Raw genomic sequence first — 17240 nt, 5'->3', positions numbered from 1 at the left:
CCTAGAAACCCTGGTGGCTTCAGCGGTTCTGAGCGTAAAGCCTTTCCCGTCATGGCCACCCCCGTCCCCCATTTAAACACCTCTGGTTTTCTTTGTTTGTTTTTTTCACTCGGGTCTCTTATTTGGAAGTACTTGGTGGGTGATGGGGCTGGGGGCTGTTAATGGGCAAAGCCCACACTGAGGTTTATATCCCTCAGCTCTGTCGGGGGTCAAGGGAGGGCCTGGCCAGGGGGTAAAATACCTTGGGGGCAGGGTGAGCGGTCACTGCCTCAGGAGCAGAGGGCATCTCTTTCCCCGGGTGGGCCAAGCGCAAAGCGCCCCCGGCAGGCGGAGAGTGGCCTCAGCCTCTGAGCACGCTCCAAACAAAATGCAGAGTCCCCAGCGCGGCACTGCCCGGCTGACCTGCCTGCCTGCACCGGCCTGGGGCCCCTCTGCCCTCGCTCCGCGCGGCCTTTCAGCTGGCACGCTTGCTTGGGGTCTCGGCCGGGACTTTCCCCACCACAGGGCCTTTGCACTTGCTGGCCAGCCCCTTTGCACAGGGGCTCCTTCCCATCACTCAGGTGTCCGCTTGGACGTCACCTCCCCAGACAGATCTTCTCGGTCAAAGTGTCACCCGATTCCCCACATCCCTCTGGAGCCCGCTTCATTCATGGCTTGCCTTGTGGAACGGGCGGTGCTCACACCATCTGAAAGTAGCCGTTGGTCCCTCATGGATCGTCGGGGGGCCTCCAGAGCGCAGGCCCGGCAGTGGGACTGGCCCACCGTTGTCTCTCTGCCGGCATTGGCACCAGACCGGCATTTAGGGGAGGTTAGCGGCGTCTGTGAAAGCAGATGGGGGGGCGGCCGGGCGGTGTGGACGGCACCAAGCGGGACCTCTCCACCACCAAAGGGACAGCATCATCTGCTGCCGGAGGGGCCGCAGCCCGTGGCCACCACAGCGCCAGCCTCGAGGACAGAGCTCGATGCAGAGAGGGAGTGGGGCCCGGTGAGGAGGGCCTGGCCCTGGACAGCGGCCACTTCTGCCCGGTGACCAGGGCTCTCCCCCCCAGGAGCCGGCCCGGCCCCCACTCGTTGACATCGCGGCGGGGGCTGGAACCCGTGACCTCTGCAGCGCGCCTGCCTTAAAGCCCCGGAGCCCTCCCCGGAGCTCCTCGCGCTGCCTGGCTTACAAGGCTCTCCACGAGGGGCCAGGGCGGGGGCGGGCACCCCCCCTCTTACAGGGAGACGCAGGATGCGAAAGACAGAGCAACCGCCCTGCCCGTGCCACGGTGAGTGCAAAGAGGAGTCAGGTTTGGGCTTGGGCCCACGCTCCGACCGTTAAGACGGGGTGCCGTGTGACCTTGGCAGACGGCTTCACCTCTCTGTACTGTCTCCTCATCGGCGAACCAGGGACGATAGTCAGAGCGTGTGCCTCCGAGGACGGTCGTGTGGCCCGAGCCAGAGCGCGTGTGTGCGGGGACTCCGGCCTCGGGCGTGGTGGCCCTTAGCCACGGCCGTCGGGACTCGAACCTCTGTTCCTGGCCCAGGGCCCTCCCCCGCTTACGCCCACCCCAGCCCCTCCTGAATCACAGCAGGGTTGCGTTCGGGGGGAGGAGAGCTGCCTGCCTGCCTCTGCTGGGAGAAGACAGTCCAGACGGGGGGCAGGGGGCGCACGGCTCGGGTGCGAGCCCCACCTCGCGTGCCCCGTGCAGGCCCCTGGTGAGCCTCTGAGACGAGCAGAGACCAGATCACTCCTGGAGGTGCTGAGAGCCCCGGCCCCGGAGGACACCTGCCTGCGGTCGCACCGGAGGACGGGCTGCAGGTGACAACGTCCAGAGTGCATGGCTGGGTCAGGGTCCCGGAGCCCGGCACCTCCCGTGGGGGTGCGGTTTTGAAGACGGTGCTGGCCTGGCCTGAGGCCCTCTGAATGGCCCCAGCCCCCAGGGCAGGGTGGAAGTGCCAGGTGAGGGCACCAGCCCCTGCCCTGCCCTCCCCTGCCCCTGCCCCTGCCCCTGCGTGGGAAGGGGCCTCTGTAACGGCCGCTCAGTGTCCCGTTGGAAAAGCCTCTGTGCATCTCTTGGGCCCTGGTTAGGGAAGTTCCCGTGTGGGACAAGCAGGGGTGCGGACCTCTAGCAGGTGGCCTCAGGCTGGGCTGGCAGTAAATCTTAATCCTTTCTCCTTTCCCCCCTTCTCCTCTTCTCTCTCTGCCTGTCGCGTCACTGCTTGAAGCAGCCGTGTGACTGGAGTCTGGCCAATGGGAGGAAAGCAGTGCTAGGGGGTGTGGCTTCTGGGAGATGTCCTGTGAGGTGGGGATACGCTGGTCTTCTTTGCCGTGGCGGGGTGCAATGCGATGGAACAGCTGGGGCCCAAGCAGCCATTTTGTACCATGAGGTCAACACCGTAAAATGAAAAAGGAAGGAAAAAATGGGAGGAAGCTGAGACCCTGGTGAATGTGGAGCAGCCTTATCACGCTGGACCTCTTTTACACGAGAGCTACACGCTTTCATCTTGCCTCGAGTTCCTTTACCTTAAGGTTTCTGACCTTTGTAGCTGAGTGAATACTAACTCACAGATACTCCAGGAGGTTTCACTGGGGAAAGATGAGCTATGATGTCCAATTCTATTTGGTTCCGAAAGCAACCTCCAGGTAGGCACACGGGGTCAGGGGGTGAGCATTGGAAGGACCCAAGCTGCTGCTGACAGGGCCAGGGATGGCCCAGATTAGATGTTGGTGAACTTCCGGGGACCTGTGGCCCCCCACCCCCACTCCAGACTGTCTCCTTCCAGCAGAAGGCCTCAGGCGGCCTCAGACAATGATGCCTACATTTCTGTGGCAGTGACCTTCCCAAGACCCACGTACCGGCGTGGGGGTAGCCCGTCTGTGCCCAGTTCCCCACCCGCCCCCTAGCCCATCGAGAGAGGATGTACGGGTGGGCCAGAGGGCAGTCACGCCTCCCAGGAACACTGTCCGTCCCCAGGGCAGCAGGCACAGCGACCGCTGAGACCCAGCTTCCAGTCTAAGCTCATGCCCTACCACAAGGGGCTGGGGGCTTTACCCCCGAGCCTCAGTCTCCCCACCTGTACAATGGGGGTCATAAGGGCCAGCCTTGCGGAGTGGCCGGAAGGGGTTCGGCGTGATGAGGGGTGAAAAACCCCCGCCCGTAGCAAAGCGCTCGATGTGCTAACTTGCTGAGCGTGAGCGACCGTGGGGGTATCCCTGCCCACCCGGACTTGTAAATACGCAGGCGTCACCAGGAAGGCTGTGAACACACAGACTGCTGGGCCGCCCCCGGGGGCTCTGATGCCGCGCGTCTGCAGTGGGGCCCGGGAATGCATTTCAAGCCAAATCCCATGTCAGGAGACCACATTTGGAGCACCACTGGCTGAAATCAAGGGCCCACAGACAAAAATGTGAAACCGCGCCCTTCCGTAGGACCACCGGAGCCCAAGCCACGTACGGGAGCCCGGTGGCTGGGTCTGAATGTGGGCTCCCACCTTGCAGGCTGTGTGACCTTGGGCAAGGAGCCTGCCTCCTCTGGGCTTTTGGCTCCTCATCCATCACGTGGAGGAGAATTAGAACCCCGCTCCGTGGGGATCAATCCAAATGACAGGGCACCAAGCCAGGCAAGCAACCAATGCGTGTTTTTCTTCTTCCTCTTCCTCCGGCCACCCCCCACCCCCTTATCATCATCGTCATGTGTGGATGAATGTGTTCTCAGTAGGGGGAGCAGTCCTCTGTCTCCCACCCAGGGAGCAAGAGTGGGAGCCTGCTACATACCCTGCTCAGGACCAGGCCCACCACCTGCGTCTTGCCCTCGTGCCCGGGGAGGGGGCCCTCTGCCCTCCAAGGGGCATCCTACGTGTCCACGCAGGGATGCTGTCGCCTCCCTAGGATCGGTCAGTCCTGAACTGATGGCCAACTCCTCTCCCCGCCCCCCCCCCCCCCCCCCGGCCTGACCCTGGTGACCCAGCGGGTGCTGCGAACAGGTCACCAGCGGGGCCTGCCTACCAGGCTTGGGCAGACCACGTGGCCGGTCCTCAGTCCGGGGACGCACCTGGGGCTCGTCGCTGAGCGCGCTGCCACCTGCTGGTGGGCTGTGGCACTGCAGGCAGCGTGCCCTCCCAGATCCCTTGGGACAACACAGCACCCCCCCCCCCCCGCCCTCCGTCTCCCACTTGTCCCCAAAGCATGGAACCAGCCCAACTGTCACAGAAGAGTTTGCAGGCGTGGCAGGGTGGGGGCATCACATTTATTGAGGGACAGTCTGCCTACCATACATCCCGATTCCGTGGCTCTGTATTCACAGCACCGTGTGCTGTCACCGCCTGTGTTAGGCGTCCCCATACCCTAGAAAGAAACCCCGCGTCCAGTGTCCGTGATCCCATTTCCCCCGCCCGCCCCGCCCGCCCCAGCCACCTTCAGCCTCCTTTGTGTCTCCACAGACGTGCGATTCTGGACATTTCGCGTAAATGGGACCACCGGTATGTGGCCCTTGTGTCGGGCTTCCCCCCCTTGGCACGGCGTCCCAGTACGTCGTTTCTTCCTCCGGCCGGGCAATGTGTCGCCGCGCGGCCACGGCCCGTTTTCACGGTCCGTCCGTCGGCTAACGTTTTCCCATGAGTGGTGCCGCCATCAAGGTCTTCGTGTGGCCGTACGTTCTCGGCTCTCTTGGGTACGTGCCTAGGAGAGGCAGTGCGGGGTCCCACGTAACCTCTGTCTGACATTTTAGAGAACCACCGGACCGTCTTCCAAAGTGGCCGCACCGCCGTGCCCACTCCTGAGTGTCCCGCTGGTCCTCGGGGCGCACAGAGGGCAGGAACGCAAGGGTCGGAGCCCGAGAGACCTTGGAACAGCCAAGGGTCTGACATGCTCCCTTCTGCACGTGTGACCCCCCAGAAACAGCTCAATCTCTCCGAGCTGCTCTCTCTTCTACAAAAAGCCAGCAACAGGGTGTAGCTGACACTGTCCCTTGGCCTCACTGTCCCATGGATCCCAGGTGAAGAGGCAGTGTGTGCAAAGGTCCTGTGGCAGGGAAGGGCTTGGGATAGGCAGCGAAGTGGGGCTGGAGGGAGGAACGGGGGAAAGACTGAGGGGCACAGGAGGTAGGAGGCAGAGGTGGCTAGAAGAGTATCCCGGTGGAGGCGGCTCTTGGCAAAGCCACCAAGCCTTGCCGCGTGCTTGGGGGTTCAGTTCGCTGAAGAATTTGAGCTTGCAGATGGACTTGCTTGTGCATGGTAAGAGTCCGTGAAGGGAGGAGGTCAGAGAGAAATGTCTTGTAACAAAAAAGCAGCCCGGGCACAAGAATCAAGTGAGCAGGGCAGGTTTCCCGGCCAGCACCCCCTGGGCTCAGGGCCGGGGGGGGGGGCCCACCGTCCTTGGAGAACCTGGAAGGTCCACCCCATTTGGTTCAGCCCAGCCTGGCCAGGGGTCTGCGTGCCAGGCACCAGCCTTCACCCTTCCACGGCACTGAATCTTGGAGACAGCCTTGTGATGTCCGTGTCTTTATTGCCCCCATTTCGCAGAGGAGGAAACCGAAGCTCAGAGTGAGTAGAGCACCTTCCCCGGCCGCACCAGCCCCGAACAGAACATCAAGACCCGCCTCGATCGAGACCCAGGCTGGCACAACCCCGAGGGCTGGGATTCCAAACAGCCCTCGCCACGAAGCCGGTTCCTTCTCTCATCCATCCCCTCCAACCATGGCCTCAGCTCTTCATTCTGGACCTTTCGACTCCCCGGGGCCGCTCCGAAGGGGGGGTGAGGATGTTGTCGAGCTGTCATCTAGATGGCGGCCGGCTGGTCACAAGGCTCTCAAGAATGGGGTCCTAAATGACGGTGTCCCATTGTCCTCACCAACAGGGAGCTGCCACGGTTTTTCCTGAATTTCTCCAGATCACTGCTCTCAACCTGTTACTTTAGAGCCGTACCTCTGTCTTCCACGAGGCATGGATGGTTGGATAGATGGGTAGATAGATGGATGGGTGGGTGGATGATTAGAGAAACACACTGCCATACCTCCTAAAAGGTAGATAAGTGTATTTATTTTATCCATGATAATAAATGAATGTATGCAATTTCCATCTTGAAACCAGCCTGCCAAGGCATGAGGTTTCCCAGGGATGCCCACCTTGCCATCAGAGCTCCTGGTGTTCCCCCCTGCCCCCCCCCCTGAAAATTTCCATCCATTCCTCACCTTTGAGCCACTCGAATAAGCACACCACAGAATAGTCGCCTTGGCGAGGCACCTGCTCCCGTGCGTCTCCCAGCCCTTGCGGGAAAGAGCGGTACCCGGCCCTCCCCTCTGCCCACTCCTGGCCGTGCCGCTGCTTTGATAGAACATTCGCCATCTGTGTCCCGTCAGTGATCCTGATGGCCACCGCGGAAGCCCATCTGGCAGGTGGAGAAGCCAAGGCTGGGGAGAGGCAGGGGCCCATTCTCACGATCAATCACGAGACCACAAGAGCGGCCAAGGCGGTGTTTGGATCGGCAGGTAGAAATCTAGCTGCTACACCGCCTCTGTTTCCACCCCAAAGTCTCCTGTCCCCTGAGTCCCGTTTGGAGGTGCTCACACGCAGTCCTGCCTGTTCAGGCACAAGTGCGGGCCGCCCCGGTATTCCAGTCATTACAGTCGGAGAGGGGACGGGGGTCAGCTCTAGAGGGTGCTGCATCTGGCTCAGCCCCGGGACGTGGCCCCGGCAAGGTCACCCTCCGGTGGCTGGGGGCTAAGTGTAGACCCACGGTTCACCTTCACAAGCCCTTCCACCCCCGGGAAGGCGGGAGGCCTCTGAACCTGCCGAGGGGCTCAAAGACCCACTCCAGGCAGCTGAAGCTCGGTCACCCAGAGGGGGCCGCCCACGGCTGGGGCTCAGGGGCCAGGCAGCGGGGCCTTGGTTTCTTGGCTCCACACGGATGGGGCCACCTTTTTCCCGGGGCAGCTGAGGAGTGGACGGGTCCCGGGCAAGCAGAGCGGCTCTCGCCCTCCGAGGCCACCTGCGGCCTGTCCTGTCAGCTCTGCGCAGGCGAGGGCGCCCGGCGGGCCACTCCCTATGATTCTCTTTTCCCCTAATTGACTCAGCACTGCTCACTGGGCACCTTCGACGCGGCCAGCTCTCGGCTTTTGGCGGGAGGCCAGTGAGACCAGCAACGCAGCTCGGGCAGTCAAGACATCGCACTGGTTTTTTTGTTGTTGTTGTTGTTTCTGTTTTTGTTTTTATGGGTTTTTTTTTTTTACCATTTTGTCCACTTTTAAGCGTACAATCTCACGGAGCTAACCACCTCCGCAGGCTTGCATGACTTGGAAGCTCTGTCCCCATTAGACACTAACTGTCCCCTCCCAGCCCCGGCGCCCACCGTCTGCCCTCTGTCTGGATAGACGTGACTCCTCTAGGGGCCTCGTGTGAGTGGATCACACAGCAGGTGTCCTTCTGCGGCTGGCTCGTGTCGCTGAGCGTCCCCTCCTGGCCCATCCCTGCTGTGGCAGGGGTCGGCTTCTTTCCTGGAGGCTGAATGCTACTCCACTGTGTAGATGGGCCGCACCTGGCGTCTCCAACCATCTGTCACCGGACACTCGGGCGAGCCCACCTCGCGAGTATTGCGAGCACATGGCTGCGAACGTGGGGGAGCAAATGCCCGTCGGAGGCCCTGCTTCCAGCGCATTCGGGCATACCCCCTAAAGTGGCCTTGCTGCGTCCCGTGCTAATTCTGCGTGTGACTTGTTGAGCAGCGGCCATCCTGTTTCCCAGCAGCTGCCCCACTGACAGCCCCACTCCTGCTGGCTCTCCGCCCAAAGTCCCAGAGACCCTCGAAAGCAAGGACCCCGCTCAAACCCTCCCCCTCCCCCTTCTTCCTCCCCCCCCCCCCTTTCCCCCTTGGCTGGGCAGGTGCGGGTGACAGCAAAGGCATGAGAGGGAGGTAGGTCGTCATCTCTGGGACGCCCTGTCCTGGCTCACAAGGCATCTTCTCATGGGGACGTGGGTGCCCGGTCTCCAGCCTCTGCCCGCCCCACGCCTACAAAGAAGGGACCAGGCCAAATAGTGAAACCCGAAAGCGGGTTCATGAGACCCCACTCCCATCCCGATTTCCTTTCCGGGGGATCCTACCTGTGTGCCCACCGCCCCACCCCCAGGAGGGTCCCCAGGAGCCTTGTATCTGCCAAGAAGAGAAGCAGGGAAGGATGTGATTCACACACGAGCTGCAGTAGACGCAGAGGGTCTGGGGCCTCCTTGGCCAGCGTGCTGGGGTCTCAGACCTTCTGTGCTGGTGGGCTGGGCAGTGTGATGTCCCCGGGGGGGGGGGGCAGGGCAAGAGTCACGCCCTGTGACACCAGCCCAGTGTCCTGCAAACATGCGACTTGGACAGAAGGAGGCCGGCCAAGCCTGACGTGGGTGGCCTGGCTCCCTGCCTGGGTGGGGGGGCCAGTGCCTCCTCCCGCAGGGGCACCGGGGGCCTCCTGGGGACAAGGCCAGCTGTCCCCGCTCAGGAGGCAGAGCGGAACAGGGCAGCGCCTGCGACTGGCCCTCAGCCCCCCGCCCAGGAGCTGCTGCCTTCCCACCTCTCCCATCCAATCTGTTTTGGGTATTAACCCTGAGCCCCCGAATGTCGCCCCCTTTGTTTCAGGGGCATCTTGGTGCAGGGTGGGTGCGATGTGGCCTGGGCAAGCTCACCTCCTGAACATGCTTCCTCGTCTGTGACCCCGGGGGCCACGCCGGGAACCTGCAGCATCTCGTTCCATACCCCTCACCTGCTCCCCCTGCAAGGTCCGAGAAAAGTGAGCCACTGCCCGTGCCCTCTGGCTCTCACCCGGGCTAGCCTCAGGTGACCCCACCCACCGCCATGGTGGGGGCAGCAGGTGCACGGCCTTTGCTCCTCTGGGCCCGGCAGGTTGCAGGGGTGAAGGAGTTCAGGGAGGCTCGTACCTGGCACATCGCACAGGTGCTTAAAACTGCCCACGGAGACACAGCTTCACGATGGAGGGAGTTTTGGGGGGGGGGGGGTTCCAAACAAAGGAAACCCGTCTCTCTCTCTCTCCACGTGCAGGTGCACACATGCACACACTCATGCATGCACGCGTGTGCCCCCACGGGCACAGGAACACGCACACGCACACACACACACGCATCAGCCTATGCTTTCCGTCCGCACGAACCACCTCTTGGTTTCAGCAAACAGCCGCTTTCCAAACCAGGGCATGAAAATGCATCGTTAGCCCTATTCCTCAGGATACAGTCTTACGTCCGAAAAGAGCGATTTGGCGCAGACGCGGTCATCGTCGCCAGCAAACAGGGTTCAAGCAAAAACGGCAAGGGTCTCCCCGGGCTCAGGCTGCGTCGCGATCTATCAAACAGCTTAGTCGAATGCAACGCTTTAATGCTTCGGTTACACAGACGCCCACGCGCTCCCCGCAGCCAGGAGGCTTCTGGGGCGCCCCCGCGACAGCCGGCTCCCCCCGGGGGGCCGAGGGGGCTCCGGTCCAACGGAAACCCACACGCCGCCCACGTAAAGCGGCCCTCCCTGCCCGGCCCCCCTCGGCCGGCGCTCCCTTCCGATCCGACCGCGCTGGAGAGAATCACAGAGGGCCGGGAGGCACACAGCAGCCGGGCAGAGCAGGAGAGGGACGGGGGCAGCGGGCGGGGAGCGTCCCAGAGACCTGCTGTGCCGCCGTGATCGGCTGTGACGGTGGGCACTCGGGCACCGGCCAGCCCGCACCTGCTGGGCCGGGTCGGCCGGGGGCTCGGAGCCGGCCTGGGGCCAGAACGTGGACGGCCTTCCTCGGCCGGGTCCAGGGGGGTGGGGGGGGGGGGCTATGCCCGGTCCCCCCGGCTCCTCTTCCTCTGCCTCCGCCGCCGCCGGGGCTGGGGGCCCTTGCCAGGGGGCCTGGGCGGGCCGCCGCGGAGCCCGGCCCCGCTGTGGAGCAGACGCACCAACTCGTGGTCCTTGTGGTCCAGCACGCGGGGCAGGAACAAAGAGGACTTCTGCGTGCGGCGCGTCTTGAAGCCCCTGCGAGGCCGGCCCTTGCCGTTCACGGACACGTACCACAGTCTCTCGGCGCTGGGCTGGCGCTGGGCCCCCGGCCCGCTGGGCGCCGTGCGGTACAGCCGCGAGGCGTAGGTGTTATAGCCCAGCTCGTGGATCCGCTCCACAAACTGACACTCGGCGCTGTAGCTCTCCTGCGGGGGGCCAGACGCCTCGGTCAGCCACGGGAGGCCCCGCGCTCGAGGCCGGTGGCCGGGGTCTCGAGGAACCCCCCGCTCCTTGGCGGGACCCCCCTCCCCTCCTTCCTCCCTCCTGGCGCGCCCAGCACCGATCTGACCCGCTCCCACGCCCGGGCTGTGCCCGTTCCCCCTCCGGGTCCACGGCCTTGACCTTCGGGATTCAGCTCCAGCGTCTGCTCGTTTCTCCCACGGTTTCCTGAGCCCCCGGGCGTTGTGGCTCCCCCAGCCCTGTCCCCCCCCCGCCGCAGGCACTGACTAGGGAGGCATCCCCGGCACGGGGACGCGGGGCGGTGTCAGCAGAGCGGACGTGGGGCCTGCCCGAAATCTCCGCTGGTGACACAGACGTTGGCAGGACGTCTGGACACAGGGAGAGGACGGCACCCCGGACGCCTTGTGAAAAGTGTGCGTGCGAGAGAAAAGAAACGGATATTGAGAAGAGCACGGGAAGGATGTTTTCGTGGGGTTTTCAGGAGCCTGGCGCCTGCACGAAACTTGGCTCTGGGCCTTGAGCTCTGAGACCGGCCGCCTCGGCCTCGGGGTGCCTGCCCCATGCGTGTGGACCAGAAGCCAGGAGCCCAGGCGGAAGCTCATGAACCGCACAGACACTACCCTTGGAGGGCGGCTGGGGGTGGCGGTGCCCCAGCACAAGTGGGGGATGCGCGGGGGCCTGTGTGGGCCTGGGGCAGGCTGGGGGGCACGGGCTGAGACGCGGGGCGCTGCCTTCTCAGAGGCGGGCATCTGGAGGGAGAGAGGCACAGACTGGTAACTCCAGGGGCCTCCCGACGACGTGTAAGTTCAGAGGGAAGGGGGCCGGGTTCTAGCTCTTCCGGACCTCCCTGCTGTCCCCTCTCTGCTGTCCCACCTTTCAGGGGATGCCCAGAATGCCCCGGGTCACAGTACAGATGCCATGGACAAAGACCAGCCTCCGCACCTTATAGACGGGGAAACTGAGGCCCGGGGTGGCAGCAGGCCCCAAATCACGGGGATGTGGCACCATTCTGGTCTGCGTTCAACCCCCGCCTAGCGTGGGAACCAGGGGCCGTCTGGGGATGAGTGGGTGGGCTCCGGGCTGACCCCCGTGCCAGGCGGCTACAGTGGTGCCTGGCCCCCACGCTAAACTGTGAGAAACTCAAGGTGTCATAGCCCACAGCCGAGGCCATGAATCAGGAAGCCAGAGGGCGGGCTTTCTCACTGCAGGGGCACTTTGTGGGGCAACTGAAGGGACTCAGTCCTGTGAGCCTCAGAGAGGGAGGAGTTCAGGCCCTCCAGAGGGGGGTCCTGGGGGGGGCCGTAGAGTTTGCCTCTTGTAGGGGCTCCCAGAGGGGTCAGGAGGCCCAGGAGGAAGGTGCCAGCACAGAGGCAGGGTCTCCAGGTGCCCCAGCTGGGACTCACAGTGGCAATGGTTCCCGAAGCCTCGCTGGTTCCTCCGACTATCCCATCCCAGACCCTCTGCTCCACAGGGGCCTCCCCCCAGTCACCCCCACCCACTGGTGCCACCTGCTGAAATTCTCCTTGACACCGTCCACCTTGGGGAGGCTGCTCTTCCTTCGCAGTCTCCAGAAAAGCCAGCCTGGGGCAGAGTGTGGCTGTGGCCGGCGTGGCTGCGACCCCAGCTGGTTCTGAGCCCCAGGGCACCGGGCAGGGGGTGTGCAGGGAGGGCGGCCGCAGGAGTGAGGGGAGGCTGGCTGAGAGGTACCTTGCCCATGAGGTGACACCTGGAGAGTCATTAGGGGAGAGGTGGGCACTTTCTAGCGGGCGTTTCTGATGGGGGCATTGCAGTCGGGCAAAGGCACGGAAGGGTGACCAGCGTGGCTGGTCCTGGGGAAGCGAGAGGGGTTCAGGAGGCTGTGGTGAGTACATGGGTTATGGAATGATGGTGGAAGGGAGGAGCCGAAGGTGGTCCGGGCAGCTCCTTTGGGGGCCGAGGCACCCTGATGGTGACGTGTGGGCGATGGGGAGCTTCTGGAGACCATGACAGGAGTGGATTCACATGTAGTAAGATCCCGATGCATATACCCAGCAGAGAGTGTGACATATGGATGCCCGGAGCAGTGGTGAATGAAGGAATGAATGCCAGGGGGATGATGGATGGATGGATGGGAGGGAGGGAGAGAGGGAGAGAGGAAGGAAGGAAGGAAGGAAGGAAGGAAGGAAGGAAGGAAGAAGGGAAGGGAAAGGAAGGGAAGGGAAAGGAAGGGAAGGGAAAGGAAGGAAAGGGAAGGGAAAGGAAGGGAAGAAGAAAGGAAGGAAGGAAGGAGGAAGGGAAGGGAAGGGAAGGGAAGGGAAGGGAAGGGAAGAAGAAAGGAAGGAAGGAAGGAGGAAAGGGAAGGGAAAGGAAGGGAAGAAGAAAGGAAGGAAGGAAGGAAGGAGGAAAGGGAAGGGAAGGGAAGGGGAGGGAGAGGAAGGGAAGGGAAAGGAAGGGAAGAAGAAAGGAAAGAAGGAAGGAAGGAAGGAAGGAAGGAAGGAAGGAGGAAAGGGAAAGGAAGGGAAAGGAAGGGAAGGGAAGGGAAAGGGAGAGAAGGGAAAGGAAAGGAAGGGAAGAGAAAGGAAAAGAAGAAGAAAGGAAGGAAGGAAGGAAGAAGAAAGGGAAAAGAAGGGAAAGGAAGGGAAGAAGGAAGGAAGGAAGGAAGGAGGAAGGGAAGGGGAAGGGAGGGGAGGGGAGGGGAAGGGGAAGGGAAGGGAAAGGAAGGAAGGAAGGAGGAAGGGAAGGGAAGGGAAAGGAAAGGAAGAAGGAAGGAAGGAAAGAAGGAGGAAGGGAAGGGAAGGGAAGGGAAGGGAAGGGAGAAGCCGGCGTTGTCAGATCTAACCAATAGCAGCCACAGGTAGACTGTGACCCACAGGGATCCCCCAGACCATGCTTTGTGCTGTCCCCCAAAGCCCTGGGCCCGGGTCCCCCATGGGAGACGTGGCAAAGGCCTTAGGCTCCCCCTCCGGATTCAGCCCTCCCCGCCCAATCTATGAACTTGCTCAGTGCGGATGATGGCCCTCGGGGACCGGTAAGACCAGCACCACCCCTGCAAGGCGACGAGAACGCCTCACCGGGGCCCCTCTCCGTAATGGACAAGGGGCGTCTGTAGATGGCCTCAGGCCACTTGAGGAACAGAAAATCAGTCCTGCCCACCGGGCACCAGGGGCACGGGGCTGGAAGCCATGATGCCCCTCAAGGAAAAAAGTCAGGCCAGAGCCCGGCCTGAGGGCACATCCTGATAAGCCGTGACGTCGGGTGTCTGCAGACTCTAGAAGCACCTGCGGAAGAGGCTGGGCGCCAGGGGGGTCCCTCCCCCCAGACACGGCTTCTCTTAAGTGGTCCCTGAGGCAGACAAAACAGCTGGGCGCGTTCCAGCTTTTCCATCTCCTTCGGCAAAACGGCGCAAGGTCTGGGACGAGACGGCAGCTTAAAGAGGGTTTTGCTGATCACACTTTGCCCAGCTCCCCAACCTCTCCGGGCAGGGAGAGGCTGGTGTGGGTCCCCTGCAAAGAGACTGTTGCACGGAGAGAGGGAGCTGCGGGGAGATGGTCCTCGGGCTGCGTCGTCTAGGTTACCGTGGACGGAAAGCCTCTCATTGCCCAAGGAGGTATCAGCCGAACTGCGCGTAATGACTAGTTGGAGACTAGCAAATTTCCTGCTTACACGCATTTTACTCCATGCATCCCCACCCCTGCCCTTGGGGGAAGGACACCGCCAATGCCCACAGAGTCACGGGACCCTTTTCTGTTGCGGAGGCCCCAGGCTGTGTAGACTGGATTCCAAATCTGGGTGCCTGGGAGGCGGGCCCTGTGGTCCTTCCTCTGTGTTCCGGCCTGAGAACGAACAGCTCTCAGCTCTCGCCTTCCCATCCCCGGGGGAGGGCTGGCTGTGCCGTGCCCTGCTTCCCTCTCTCTCTCGTCCCCCCAGGAGACCCCTGGTTGAGCCCGCAGAAAAGCTCTGCCAGGCAGGCAGTCGCGTGGCGCCCCACGGCTCACCGGGTCTATTTATTTCAGTGGAGATTCGGGGGACAATCTCTGCCTCGCTCTCAGCTACCGTGGGGGGAAGGGCAGCGATGGTGAACAAAAATGTGTGGAGGGGCAGCTTCTAACCAGCGACACTGGAGAACCTAAGACAAGTGTGACCCCGTGGGGTCCTCCCCGGGGGGCCGTGCCCCAAGGCAATCACAGGGGCAGCCGCCACCGACAGCCGAGGCCGCCCTGGGCGTCGAGACCCCGGGGCTTGAGGCTCTGGTTCCAGCTCGGGTTCTGCAGGTCCCCGGACAAAGCGTTACACTGCCCACGTCCCCTCTGTCCCCTAACGAGTGGCCAAAGGAGACGGCCGCCCCATCCACGCCTGCCCACGTGCGAGATCGGACTCACCGAAGCGTACAGCCGTCCTCTCTTGTTCATGGCCAGGTACCGTCCAGAGAAGAGCCCCTTGATGGCCACGATGCCCACCTCCACCGCCGTGATCTCCAGGATACCTGGGAACAGTGTGAAGGCGCGTCACTCCCCGCGCCCCCCCACAGAGCCCCAGGCCGAGGGCCGAGGACCCCCTGGACCCGCCCAAGCCTCGCCCAGGCTCGGGGAGGTGAGGGCAACACACACTTAAGCGGGGCGGGGCGGGGGGGGGGTGACTCAGGAGGTTGAGGAAAAGGAGAGACTACTGGAGGGGAGGCAGAGCCCCGGGAGCATCGGGAAAGGCTTCTCCGACGAGAAGAATTCCGACACGGGAGGGGACGAAGAAAACTGAGATTGCTACCCGCTGACTCTGCCGGGTGCGGGGCCTCTCAGCCACCCGGCGAGCCGGCCGCGCGATCCGACAGACAGGCCAGCTGAGCCGGCCGGGGTTAGGAGACTTTCCCCAGACCACCCCCACGTGGGCGAGCCGGAGCTCCGACCCCGGCTGCGGAGAGCGGTGCGGGAGCTCTCCAACCGCATTGTCTACACCCCACAGCATCTGAGGAGGCTGGGGCAGGCGTGAAGCCGGGGCTGCTGCCCGCAGGGCACTGAGGGGGCCACCGGAACTCACTGGCAGCGGGCCTGGGCAGCAGGTAACTGTGCAGGGCAGGGTCCAAGCGCCACAGAGGACAGTAGCAGGAAGCGGGCTTAGACACCGGATGCCACAAAGGGAAGCTGACCTGGGCTCTCCCATCCCCACTGCGCGGAAGGACTTTAAGTCTCCCCTAAGCTTCCTTCTGAACGCAGGAGTGCCTTTTCATCAGAGGTCCTGCAACACAGGCCCCAGTGGGGCCGTTGTCCCCCCGGCCCCCCAAGGGCTCCAAGGGGCTCTGGAGCCAAAGCGATGCCCTCTCCAGAGCCCCCAGCACAGCAGCAATCCCAGGGCCAAGACGCGGGGCGATGCAGGCCGCGGGCCTCTGGCGTCCCTGGGACGCAGCGGGGGCGGATTGCGCGCCGAGGGCGGCGGCGCCGCGTCCCGATGCGGGACAGGGGTGGCTGCGCACCGCGCGCTCCTCTGCCCCCAAGCTGCCTGCCTTGGATGCTCCAAGGATTCTGATGGTCTGTGGGAGCCTGGATTTGGAGAGAACCGGGGCGTTGCTGGGAAGGGAGCGCGGGCGCTCCGGGAGCCCCATCCTGCGGCCCCCGGGACGCCCTGGCGACAGCTCGCCCCCCACGCGCGGCTCCAGAGGCGTCCTCCGAAGGCGCCTTCCCGGGGCTGCGGCTTTCCTCGCGGAAGCAGCGGTTTCCCGCCGCCGCACGGCTTCCTACGCTCGGCGCGGGGGCGAGCGCCGCGGGCTGCAGCACAGGACACCGGGGCCCCCCGCCACGCTCCCACGCTGCCCGCTGCGTCCCTGCCTCGCCCCGAGCTCGGGTCTCCCGCTCCCGGCCAAGCGGAGCTGCTTCGGCCCTCGGCCCCCGCGCTCCTCTCTCTGAGGCTCAGCCCGAGCCCGGGTCCCCACGGCCAGAGGAGCCAAACCCCGGCGCCCGCGGGGCTCCCGCTGGAGCCCGATCCGGGCCGTGGGGCCAGGCGGGAGCACACCTGTGCCCCCGGACCCGGGCGGACGTCCGTCCCTCCGCGCGCCTAGCTCGTATCCCGCGGCCGCACACCGAGGCGGCGCCCGCCCTGCCTGTCGCTCTGCGGCCGAGGGCGGCGGTTCGGGCCCCGGGAAATGACTCTCCCCGCGGCGGCCGCGCCCCAAGAGGGCGGAGGGGCCGGCGGGGCGCCCCGGGGTCGGCCCGAGGAGGAGAGGTCGTCAAAATACTAGGAGACCCTACCCGCCTCGTCCGGCGCCTTTTCTCCCACCAACTCACGGGGCTCAAACTTGCGGGGGCCCCGGGACCCAGCCGGGCGGGGCGCCCCGGGGGTGTCTACCGCGCGTGCCCTCGGACGTGACCCCCTCCCCCCAGCTCCCCTCGCGCTCTTCTCCCCGACGCCAGGAGGCGGCGGGGGACCCCGGCGGGCACCCTGGGCGCGCCAGGCCCTTCCGGACCCCGCTCCCCCCCCCCCCCGGGGTCCCGGCCGCCGCCTCGACACTCACTGTAGGCGCTGTTTTCCAGGCTGCCGTTGACGCGGCCGCTCGGGTGCAGCTGGAGGTGGTACTTGGTGGCGCAGTAGAGCTTGCGGCGCCGGGGCGCCCCGCCGAGGTGCTCGTAGACGCCGCCGCGGCCGCCCGCATCGCGCCGCAGTCGCGCCCCGGGGCCCGCGGCCGGCCAGCCGGGCTCCAGCAGGTTGAGCAGCAGCAGCCAGATCAGGCCCATCGTGGCATCGCGCCCGCCCCGCGGCGGCGGCGGCTGCAGGCGAGCGCGGCGCCCATGGAAGGGGCGACAGCGGGCCGGGGCGCTCGGAGCGCGCGGGGCGGTGCGGACTCGCGGCGAGCGGGGGAGGGGCGGGAGGGAGCGGGGGCTGGGGGAGAGAGGGAGGGAGGCAGAGAGAGAGAGAGAGGGAGAGAGAGAGAGACGGAGGGAGGGAGGGAGGCACCTCCTTTAATTTTCACCCGGGATCCGGTGAAATTTCCGTTGCTGCGCACAGCGCGGGAAGAAAAGACGGTGCGGCAACAAAAGGCCGACGTGGTGCCCGGGCGGAGGCGCGGGAGGGGCGGGGAGCCCGGCGGGGCGCGGGGTTC

The 17240-nt window shown here is 64.4% G+C and overlaps 1 protein-coding gene across 1 annotated transcript; it reads right to left on the bottom strand.

Annotated features, from left to right (window-relative positions):
* Positions 1 to 9777: 9777 nt before the first annotated feature.
* FGF3 (fibroblast growth factor 3) lies at positions 9778 to 16875 on the bottom strand. The gene is made up of 3 exons (XM_027045106.1): positions 16656 to 16875; positions 14536 to 14639; positions 9778 to 10143 (listed from the first exon to the last, which is right to left on the bottom strand). Exons 1-3 carry the CDS (start codon positions 16873 to 16875, stop codon positions 9778 to 9780), a joined length of 690 nt encoding a protein of 229 aa, XP_026900907.1.
* Positions 16876 to 17240: the final 365 nt, after the last annotated feature.

This window comes from Acinonyx jubatus, chromosome D1 (assembly GCF_027475565.1).
Source record: "Acinonyx jubatus isolate Ajub_Pintada_27869175 chromosome D1, VMU_Ajub_asm_v1.0, whole genome shotgun sequence".
Classification (NCBI taxonomy): Eukaryota; Metazoa; Chordata; class Mammalia; order Carnivora; family Felidae; genus Acinonyx; species Acinonyx jubatus.
Note: the sequence above shows the minus strand (reverse complement) of the source record. Positions and strands in the feature narration are given on the sequence as shown.